General features: G+C 41.0%; 1 protein-coding gene across 1 annotated transcript; it reads left to right on the top strand.

Annotated features, from left to right (window-relative positions):
• The first annotated feature begins 309 nt into the window (after positions 1-309).
• LOC127212866 (immunoglobulin-binding protein 1b) lies at positions 310-1,486 on the top strand. The gene has a single exon (XM_051173062.1). The coding sequence runs from the start codon at positions 406-408 to the stop codon at positions 1,459-1,461; it is 1,056 nt and encodes a 351-aa protein (XP_051029019.1). The 5' UTR covers positions 310-405; the 3' UTR covers positions 1,462-1,486.
• The last annotated feature ends 10,635 nt before the right edge of the window (positions 1,487-12,121 follow it).

Genomic DNA, 12,121 nt, shown 5'->3' with positions numbered 1-12,121 from the left:
TCACTCGTTAACCCATGTGTGCATCCGCGCTGCACCAGTTGTTACCCAGTGCCCATTCCGGTTATTAGATCTCAACCGAGAGCACGCACTATCGGAGTGCTTACGTTCAAGAGACACTGCTCCAGGATACTAGCAATGGCCACCGTGCTCACATCACTTCATCTCCTGGCATCTAATGCTGCCACCACCATCACAAGGGAGGGAGTCCTACACTAAGGCTCTGAGAAGCAGCCAGGTGTGCTGGCACCGCCTGTGATCCCAGTCCTCGCGGGTGGAGGAGGCTGAGGCAGGAGCATTGCCAGTCCCAGGCCAGGGCCAGCTGCATAGAAAGTTCCAGGCCAGCCTGGGCTGCACAGAGTCTTTGTTTCACCGACCAGAGACTTCCGGCTTCCTCCCTGCTGCAAGATGGCGACGCCCCAGGACGAGCTGCAGAATCCCAGGCTCCCGGACCTGCTGGAAACGGGCAGGCAACTGCTGGAGGAGGTGGAGGCCTCCGCGCAACCCTTGGGCTCCAAGCTGGTCCAGGATAAGGTGGTCAGGGCCTTGGAACTGCTGGAGAAGGCCTCGGACATGCTTTCCCAGCTCGATCTCTTCAGCCGCAACGAAGACTGGGAGGAGATTGCTTCCGCTGACCTCAAGTACCTGATGCTCCCGGCCCTGCGGGGTGCGCTCACGCTCAAGCTGGTGGACGCCAGCCATCGCCTGGACCACCTGCAGGAGGCTCGAGACCACTTCGTGAGCTTCCTCACCCAGAGCCACAGCTACCGTGTGGCCGACTTTCAGCTGCCCTGGGCCCAGGGCAGCTCGCCGGAAGGCAACGCCGCCGCCGCCGCCGCCGGCACCACTTCCGCCCTGCTGGAGCCCAACCTGGTTGCCATGGCATCGCAGAGGCAGGCCAAAATCCAGAGGTACAAGCAGAATAAGGTGGCGGAGCAGCGGCTGTCGGCCCTGAGGTCAGCGGTGGAGAGCGGTGAGGCTGACGATGAGCGTGTGCGCGAGTTTTACCTCCTGCAGCTTCGCAGGTGGATTAACGTCAGCCTGGACGAGATCCAGAGCATCGACCAGGAGCTGGAGATTCTGAGGCAGAGGGACTCCCACAGCGAGGAGTCCGCTTCTGCCCTGACCCATCAGGAGCGGCCTCCCATGAAGCCCTTCGTCCTCACTCGGAACGTTGCCCAGGCACAAGTCTTTGGGGCTGGGTACCCAAGTCTGGCCACTATGACGGTGAACGACTGGTATGAGCAGCACCAGAAATGTGAGGGTTTACCATCGGGTCAGGAAGATGAAAGGCAAACACCCCTGCCGCCCGAGACCCACAGGGCACCTGAGCAAGAGGAAGAGCACCAGCTGGAGCAGAAGGAAGAAGAGGAAGACGAGGATGCCCTGCACAGGCTGCAGCAGTGGGACGACTGGAAGGACACCCATCCTTGGGGCTATGGCAACCGACAGAACATGGGCTAACCTCCCCGCAGCGAGCAAGGACAGTGGATCACCCCTCTCCCCACACAAGGGTAACCCCGTTCTCTTACCTTCCTTGGTAAGATGTGTGCAACGAAGGCAAACGTAATGAGGCTTGCTTGGAATGCAATAAAGTACCACTATCAAGTTCTTATTTGCGCCCTAGTTGATGTCCTCCGCTGGGTGCTAAGGTTTGGGCGTTGTTCTCACCATGGTGTATTGCAGTCGCGTGCATAAGTGGATAGTAAGAGTGCTGGGAAACGGCTTTGATATCACTCACTGCATGATTTCTCTTAAAAAAAAAAATACAATGTCCTTTTCTAGGGAAATATGTATATATATATATATATATATATATATATATTATTTAGAGAGAGAGAGAGAGAACATTCACGTAAATTTCATTATAGAGTTTTTAATCATGTTTAATATCTAGGCCTGATAATCTAGATATGTGAATTTTTGGAAATAGAGTATGTATATAAGATTGGATTATACCTGGGTGTATCTGTTTTAGAAAAACAAATTGAGAAACCCATAGGAGGGAATGACAGATGATCTGAAGAATCTGGGGAAAGAATGCCAAACACTCACCTGGGTTTGTTTTAGGTCTAATAGAATGTAAGTTGTGCTAACTTACAGAACAGCCACCATCTTTAATTGTGGAGTGTCTAGAACATTCTCAGCAAACAGTTTATATGACTATGGCAGCTTGATTATTATTTGCTGAGATTTAAATATGAGTATTTTTTCATTTTTATTATTTTTTCTTATTTTAAATCAATCCCAGTTCCCTCTCCCTCCCATCCCCCATAAGCCCCCCCCCCATTCCTGATCCCATCACATTCCCCAACCACACCACATCCAGGAGGGATCATCAGAATCTGTCAAGTCATTTGGAGTAGGGACTAGGCCCTCCCTCCTGTCTCTAGGTTAAGAGAGTATCCATCCATGGGGAATGTGCTCCCAAAGTCATTTCGTGCACCAGGGATACATCCTGGTTCCACTGTCAGAGGCCCCTTAGTCTGCCCAGGCCATCTAAGAACCACTTTCAGGGGGCTGGGTGAGTTCAATGCTGGTTTCCCACCTAACAGCCTGAGGTCCATGAGCTCCCTCTTGTTCAGGTCAGCTGACTCTGTGGGGTTTTGTAACCAGATCTTGACCCCTTTGCTCATCACTCCCCTCCCTCTCTGCAACTGGATTCCAAGAGTTCAGCTCAGTGTTTAGATGTGGATGTCTGCTTCTGTTTACAGCAGCTACTAGATGAGGACTCTAGGATGGCATATAAGGTAGTTATCAATCTCATTATCAGGGAAGGGCATTTAAGGTAGCCTTTCCACTGTTGCTCAGGTTGTTCATTGGAGTCATCCTCCTAGGTCTCTGAACATTTCTCTAGAGTCAGTTTTCTCTTAAAACCTATAATGACTCCCTCTAGTATGGTATCTCTTTTCTTGCTCTTGCCTATTCATCCCCTGACTCAGAATTCCTGGTCCCACATTTTCTCCTCTCCGGGCCTTCTCTTTCTCCTAACTCCCTCTCCACTCACTAACTCACACCCCCCCCCCATGCTCCCAATATGCTCAGGAGAGCTTGTCTGCCTTCTGTAAGGGATCTCTTAGGTTCCTCCTTGTATCTTAGCTTCTCTGGCAGTATGAATTGTAGGCTAGTGATCCTTTGCTCTATGTCTAAAATCCATATATGAGTGAGTACATACCATGTTCCTCTTTCTGTGAATGGGTTGTCTCACTCAGGATGGCTTCTTCAAGTTTCATCCATTTGCCTTTGAATTTCAAGATTCCATTATTTTTGTTTGTTTGTTTTATGCTGAGTAGTATTCCATTGTGTAAACTTGCCACATCTGTATCCATTCTTCAGTTGAGGGGCATCTAGGTTGCTTCCATGTTCTTGCTATTACAAATAATGCTGCTATGAACATAGTTGAACAGATAACTTTGTTGCATTGATATGGATCATTTGGGTATATGCCTAAGAGTGCTATTGCCAGGTCCTGTAGTAGATTGATTCCCATTTTCCTAAGGAACTGCCATACTGATCTCCAAAATGGCTGTACAAGTTTACACTCCCACCAGCAGTGGAGAAGTTTTCCCTTTCTCCACATCCTCTCCGGCATAAGGTGTCATTGGTGTTTCTGATTTTAGCCATTCTGACAAGAGTAAGATGGTATCTCAGAGTTGCCTCGATTTGCATTCCCCTGATGGCTAAGGATGTTGAGCACTTTCTTGTCTTTCAGCCCTTTTAGTTTCCTCTGTTGAGAATTCTCTATTCAGTTCTGTACCCCACTTTTTAATTGGATTATTAGGTGTTTTGGTGAGGTTCTTGAGTGCTTTTATATGTTAGAAATCAGCCCTCTGTCAGATGTGGGGTTGGCGAAGATCTTTTCCTACTCTGTGGGCTGCCGTTTGGTCTTGTTGACTGTTGTATTACAGAAGCTTCTCAATTTCAGGAGGTTCCATTTATTAATTGTCGGTCTCAGTGTCTTTGCTACTGGTGTTATGTCCAGGAAGCAGTCTCCTGTACCAATTCGTTCAAAGGTACCTTCCACTTTCTCTTCTAAGAGGTTCAGTGTGGCTGGATTTATGTTGAGGTCTTTGATCCATTTGGACTTAAGTTTTGTGCATGGCGATAGATATGGATCTATCTGTAGTCTTCTACATGCCAGCATCCAGTTATGCCAGCACCATTTGTTGCAGATGCTTTCCTCTTTCCATTGTACAATTATAGCTGTTTTGTTGAAAATCAGGTGTTCATAGGTGTGTGGGTTAATATCAGGATTGGTCGACCTGTAAATTTTTGTGCCAATACCAAGCTGTTTTCAGGACTATAGCTCTATAATAGAGCTTGGAGTCAGGAATGGTGATGCCTCCTGAAGTTCCTTTATTGTACAGGGTTGTTTTGGCTATCCTGGGTCTTTTGTTTTTCCATATAAAGTTGAGTATTATCCTTTCATGGTCTGTGAAGAATTGTGGTGGGACTTTGATGGGAATTGCATTGAATCTGTAGATTGATTTCAGCAAGATTGCCATTTTTACTATGTCCAAGAACATTGGAGATCTTTCCATTTTTATGGTATCTTCTTTAATTTCTTTCTTTAAAGATGAAAATTCTTCTTATATAGTTCTTTGACTTGTTTGGTTAGCGTTTCCCCAAAATATTTTATGTTTTTTTTTTTTTTTTTTTTTTTGTGACTACTGTATAGTGTGATGTTTCTCTGATTTCTTTCTCAGCCCCATTATTGTCTATATATAATACGGCTACTGACTTTTTCAGTTAATCTAGTTTCCTGCCACTTTACTGAAGGTATTTATCAGCTGTAGGAGTTCCCTGGTAGAGTTTTTTTGGTCACTTATGTAAACTGTCATATCATCTGCAAATATGACTTCATTTTTTATCTTACATTTACATTGGAAATAGCTTCCTTAAAAGAGAGTAGTAACAACAATATTCATCAAATATTAAAATAGTTATTTGACTCAGCATTTTCATGTACATATATGTAGAATGTGAATTTACACAAAGGTATAATATGGAAAAGTCATAAATCATACAAGCTAGCAATTGTGTTTTCATTTGAAGAGACCTGGGTAAATAATCTTTTTTGTAGCCCTACAATAGATTGTTAGTAAACTGTGAGACTAAAATGATTTCAACTTTATGATATATAGGCATCTCTGTTGCTATTCACTCTGAATCATCAATCACACATATGCTTATTGTGAGTTGAAATATTCATTAAGTTTATTGATGATGGTCACTAATCATTTCTGGCAAATGATTAGCAACAGGGTGCTCAAGAAAATAAAATAACAAAAAAGAAAAACAGAACAAAATGACACAAAACCTTGATTTGAAATGTGTGCCAATATTTGGAGTGTAAAGATAGCCACTATGTCGAGGTTACTTTAACAAATTGTCACTGCATTCAGAAGCAGAAAACCTCATTCTTCAGTTTCTCTAGTCAGGATGAGTCAGCTGCAGCACACTACTGAGGCCTGGGAATCTCTGGGGGCTGGTGTTTGTGAACCGCTGCTACCCACCGTCTTTCACATCACTTGTTGTCTCCAGTATTGAGGATGTAGGAGCCACTAAGCAATGTAGAACTTCTGTGTAGTGTAATTTCCCTGTGAAGTTGGGTGAGCAGAGCTGCTAAGTTTAACTTTCACACTAAACAAAGATCAGGCAATTTACATGATTTTCCTTTGCCCCTGTTGGGCTCTTAGATGTGTTTGCATGTAGAGTAAAGAAAATATTAGGTATAACAAGAATGAGCTATCAAACTGATATTTCCTGACCTTTTGAAATGGAAAACACATCTTAAATTAACAACATGCATAGGATAAACGCAATGAGTTCTGCCCTTTGACTTGAAACTGTTTGCTTTCTAGATATGTGTGTGTGACCATCCCCTTCCTGGCAGACGCTCTAATACTAGGTCTTTCAGAATCCCCACAGTAAATGCCTAGCTAAATAACAAGGATGGAGAAATGATCTTTCCCCCTAAGTGATTGCTGATCCAAGCAGCAGTTTCTTCATTTACTCAATGCAGTGTCATCTGCCTACTGTCACATCTGGGCAAAGGTCATGAAGCAGTGGAGTTCATCTATGTCTATGTTTATTCACAGCTGGAAGTAACCAGAAGGTGTAGCTATAATGAGGACTTAAAGAGAATCCAGAAAAAAAAATAAGGAAGATGAGTACCAATCTCTGTTAACAGCATAGAAATCTTACCCATCACAATGAGGCTAAGGCCAAAACAAGTGAATTTATTAAAACCAGAAGCATTTTTCATGAAAGTTAATGTGTCCTAGAAAATATGTAGTTCAATAATAAGATTAGAAGAGAAAATAACTACAAATGTATGAACTTAAAGTACATTAACCATGTGGCAGGCCAACATTGAAACATATTTTAGAGATACGTATTGATTTGTAGAAATACTGATTCCTAAAAAACATTGGTGAATTTTTAAATATAGGTATTTTTACTTTAATTATGAAATCAGATATGTGAATCTTGAAAAACATTTTCCCTATATGTTTAATAAAATTGTATTTACAGTTCCTATTTTTCAAATTAGCATATCAAATGAAATTTTAACCTGATTAATATTAACCATCAACATTTCTGCATAATGTTTGCTGATTTTTTTTAATATTCTGTACATTATTTTAAAGTTGCAAAGGAAATAACATTTAAATCAAACAGAAAACATTATGCCAATGCCAGTAAGTACTAATTCCCTAGTAAACTTTAGAAACTTACAGGGACTGAAGAATCCTTTGTCTGTCTTCCTTTCTTTTTTTTCCCCCTTGTTTTTCTTTTTGGTTATGAGATACTGTACATTTTGTGAAAATGCTGACACAGAAATATAAAAGGTTGATGTAGAATACATATTGGAAAAAATTCAAATGTAAGAGACAGTCCCTTAAAAGTACAATAATAAGTTTTCTCTGCAAATTCAAGTTTGTTGGAATACAACTGAAATGAAGTTGTAGGTATTACATATGCCCTGTGTAAGGATGTAAGCAACACGTTTTAGGTCCTTCTCATCAGTGAGGGGGACCGACAGTCTCTGGTGTGATAACTGCAACTCATGTCATAACAGCGCCCTGAATTACCAACTGAGTAATAGCAAACTTTTGTACATAAGACATCTGCGCTACAGTATGTCCTTCTAAAACTTAAAAGCACTGTCAGTTTTCCCTTTAGACAAAGCTGTTCAGAACCAAGCCTGAGTGAAATGTCAGGTTCTGATCTCTAAAACCAAAGGAGAGTGTGTGCTGCATAATCAAACCCAAGTTTCGCCTTGTCATAGTCAGAAATATTCAGCTTGCTTCAGACTCTCCCCAGCCAATATAATCTAAACCAAATACTGCCCATCTGAGGAATCTATGCGAACTGCACTAGAAACACCATAAAACGCCTGCCTTATAAATGTGCTCAAATAGTCAAAATTCTTTAATCTTACTGAAATTTTAATGTGTATAAATTACAAGGAATTTATAGACATCATGATGTTATTAACTACAATATTTGGAGAAGATTATTCTATAATTACACTTAAATTGATGGAACATGTATATCTGCAGGCTCTAGCCAAAACGGAAAAGAATAATGACTACAATATACATGATAATTGCAATGATTAGAATACTATCTGATGACTTGAGCAGGCAGATAAAGCAGAAACTTGCTTAATAAACACAGTAAGTGTCACACTTAATATAAGAATGACCATAACACCAAGTTTTAGTCACTGCATTTTTCATCTATTCACTCTAAAGTGTAATTGTCAGGTTTTTTTCCCCAATGCCAGAAATGTGGCTGCATCTTTGGGAAATTTACAATTTGTGCTATTTACTGAGACAGATCCAATTCTTTTTTATTTGTTTTCCCAAAGCACCTTTTTTTTTTTTTTTTTTTTTTTTTTTTTCGCCTTTGCTGACCAGTGCAAAATCACCCTTACTAATGTTTATAAAATACTTATTGTTAGGTATCAAATCCAAACGCAAGCACTGCAGTTCTAACTGATGGGAACTTCGTGGAGTCTGTCTGTAGATTGCTGCTGTCTCGGCCACCTAAACATAGGTTCTGCAAAACTCAGTGGCATTAAAGGATGAAGAGGAAGACGTGTGTGTGTGTGTGTGTGTGTGTGTGTGTGTGTGTGTGTGTGTACATGTACACAGGCACTCATGTGGACTTTGGAAAAAGAGGTAAATGGATAACACCAGGAAAGAAATAATAAGTATATCTATTTTAAAAGATTCTAAAACTTCCATACAAAAAATGGAAATACCTCTCTCCTCTCGCAATGGCTATTCATATAAAGACAAATATGTTAGACATTAATATTTACACTCAGCAATGGGTTAAATTATTACATGCAATTATGCACATGTGTATGTGTAGAGGCCAAAGGACAACCTTAGGTTCTGTTCCTTACCCTCCCTACTGTTTTAAACCAGGGTCTGTCACTCCAGAAGATTGCAGAACAGGTTAGGCTGTGCTGTGGTTAGAGCAGAGCAAAGATCCACCTATCTTCCACCCACCATTGGGATTACAGGTGTGCACTATCCTGCCTGGCTTCTTTGTGTGGGATTCTGGGGATTGATTTCAGGTGCCAGATGAGTCATCTCCCAAGCCAATGGGTTATATTACTCTTTTGAAGTTTTAAAGACATTTAGAAGTTACTTATTGTTCAATTTTTGAATGCTTTTAAATTATAATCTTACATAATAAATATCAACTACAAAAAATAAAAATATGCCACTCTGTAGCTCCTGATTGAATGAAATAGGTACTATTTCTAGGTAATTAAGGACACTTGAATTTTCTTTTCTTTTCCTTCACCATTCTGAAACCTTTTTGCTTCCACACTGAGAACCAACTTCAGTGCATTCTTGCTAGGCAGGAGTATTTCTCCAGATTCTCTACCCATACATACAGAAAAAAATTGAGTTCTGTGCATTCTTATTATGTTTGCCTCCTCCTGTTTTACTTATAAAGTCACACGGAGTCACTGTGTTGCCTAAGCTGATCACAAAATCCTAACAGGCACAAGTGATCATCATGCCTTAGCTTCCCACATAGCTAGAATTGTAGGGCCTGTCATATTTCCAGCTTTAACAAAGGAAACATGCCAAGAGAAACATACAACTACTAATATCTATGCACCATGGTAAGGATTATATTAAAGTCTCTGCTCATATGAGCCTCTCTGGTCTTCCCAATAACTTTGTGATGTCGTAATTACTACTTAGGAAGTTGAATAACCAATAAGGGAAACAAATTGTTCAATTTTATAGAGGACATATGTATATACGATAGAATACCCAATAGAATACCAACATTAAGTAAACCTAGGCATACCTATAGCCCTTTTTAAAGCATACATATGAACTACAATAAATGCATTCTAAAGCTTACAAAGGGATTTATAATATTTGAATATGACCCCTAACTACGGTGCTGCTTCGTTTATGTGAGTTCTGTTTTTAATTACAGTAAAATTCATACATTAGCATATGACTTAGGAAAACCTTAGGTCTATAAACATTTTTTCTACAGAATTAACTGATGATGGTACCTGTATACCTAAAGAAGTAATCATAATCCAATTTGAATTACAAACCAACTGCATGAAAACATGGAGATAAAACTCTGATAGAGTAAACACTAGCTTCTCTTCTTGCTGCCACTTGGGCAGAATCTCATTTGCATCATCATCTGAGTGGTTGGAATATGTAGAGAGTCTAGAAGGGATCTGTGTAAGTCCCAGTTTGAAAAGGAGGGAGACTACCTGGGTTTGGGAGGGGCTGATAACATGATAGATTTGAATGTGGGAACATAGCAAGGAGAGATTAATCAATCTGGACCAACAGCCTGTCTGTTTGGTAAGTACGAGCAAGTGAGTTCATTGTTCTTCTGAAGAGTTCCTCAACACTGAGGCAGGAACGACAATGCCTTAGAATTTGTTTGTTTGTTTGTTTGTTTTTGTTACCTTGAGAAACAGACTCTGTAGCCCAGACTAGCTGAAACTTATTAGGTAGCTCACGTTGATCATCCTACCTGAGCCTTCTGAGTATTGTGATTACGGGCATGAGACACGACATCCCTGTTGGTTGTGATTTGCATATGTGTAATGCGATGTATAATGTGCTCCAGGTTGCTGTCAAGCCTGTGCTCCTGTGTTCTTTGATTCATGTCCTAAACAAAATTACTCATCAAGGCTTCTGCACTGTGACCTCACATTAGCTTTGGTTGCCACTTTTCTTGGGATTTAACTGATCCTTCCATGTATAGATAAAAAGATGCGAAAATGAGCACTAGCAGCTGAGGACTGCAGGGTGCTCCAGGTTGAGTCTTCATCAGGATGCTCCAAGTTGAGTCTTCATCAGGAAGTTCGAGGGTGAGTCTTCATCAGGGAGCTCCAGGGTGAGCCTTCATCAGGGTGATCCAGGGTGAGCCTTCATCAGGGTGCTCCAGGGTAAGCCTTCATCATGGTGCTTCATTATGAGCCTTCATGAGGATGTTCCAAAATGAGCCTTCATCATTCCATCAGTGTAAGATTTGCTACTCACTCTGTGCCTTCTGTTTCTACTCCAACAAAGTCCTAACAAAGAACCCTTCCATTCATAAAGACATCAAACCATTAAGTATACTGGTTCTCCAGGAGGGAAATAAAAGACAATTCTATGTGGTTCATAAAAATGTAGCCATACATATTCCTAACATGTGGAGTAATGAAGAAGGTGACTTCTGAAAAGTTTTTACTTAAAATATTATTCATATAATATGTCTTTGTTCATGTACCTCTCCTTTTGCTCTTCCCAGATTCTTCCAACCTATCTCAGTTTGGATTTCTATGGCTGGGAAAAGTAGCCATGACCACAGCAACTCTTATAATGAAAACATTTAGTTGGGGTGGCTCACTAACAGTTTCAGAGTTTCAGGCTGTCTTCATCATGCCAGGGAGTATGGTGGCCTGCAGTAAGATATGGTCCTACATCTTTCAGGCAACAGAAATCGAATGAGACACTGGATGGTAACCTGAGCATGGGGAACCTCAAAGCGCCCCCGCACAGAGACACTTCCTCCAACAAAGCCACACCTCCAAATAGTGCCACTCCCTGTGAGATTATGGTGGCCAATTATGTTCAAACTACCACACCTCCTAACCTTATGTTCTTTATGTCTCATAACAGATTCATGTATCTGCCAATTAAGCAACAACAACAAAAAAAGTTACAGGTTTGAATGGCAGAAGACTTCGTGTCAAGAGACTTCTAAGGAAAAAGAATTCTCAATTTATTAATATTAGCTCATGTAATACTTGAAACTCACAATGAGTCTGAGCCTGCAATGAAAGTGTGTTAGGACTGGTGTATCTTCATATAGGATTGTTACCATCCTCAGAAGAGATTAATTAGTTACCATAAGAGCAGGTCTGCCTTTCTGTCTACACTTCATGTCTCACCATGTGGACTGTCTTCCTGGAATTACCTCTTTACTTTCCCTTCTGCATAAATCCTTCACTGAAATATAGCAGATAACAGTGTCATGTGTGTGGACTTGCCAACACTGTCCTTTTTTAAAATAAATTTCCCAATTTCAGGTATCCTGTTAAAGGAAGAGAAAATACCTGGGTAACTGGCATGTACCCTACACAACTTATTTATGAGAAAACATGTTCACAACAGGTTATACCCCCAAAATAAATCCTCAGACAGACAGGAGAGTGATAGAGATGAAGACAGAGAAATAAACTAGGTAAGAAGTGTGACCATGTGGCATAACTCTTCCAAGATGGACTTTTTAGATAACTAGAATTAAGGCTGAACCCACAAGTGAAATAACTCCTGGAAGATTTATATATTGGATATTGTATTATTCTTCATTGCGGTAGGCAAGAAAGCTATAGAAACAACTGCCAGTTCCTTCCCATGAGCTGCACTGAGGGAAAGAGCAGGAAGCTTGTTTCCTTGTTAATTTGGGGTCAAGTACTGGCCAAGAATCTATGACTGTTTTCGTGAAGCCATGTAGGAATGCTCTGTGGTGAGTAATTATCCATCAACTTTATTATATCTACACTTAAAAGGTCAGAGAGGAGCCAAATAGTAGGGTAAGATCATAGGAACAAGGTGAT

Source organism: Phodopus roborovskii, unplaced genomic scaffold (genome assembly GCF_943737965.1).
Source record: "Phodopus roborovskii unplaced genomic scaffold, PHOROB, whole genome shotgun sequence".
Taxonomy (NCBI): Eukaryota; Metazoa; Chordata; class Mammalia; order Rodentia; family Cricetidae; genus Phodopus; species Phodopus roborovskii.
The sequence above is the reverse complement of the archived record's forward strand: the minus strand, read 5'-3'. Positions and strand labels throughout refer to the sequence as shown.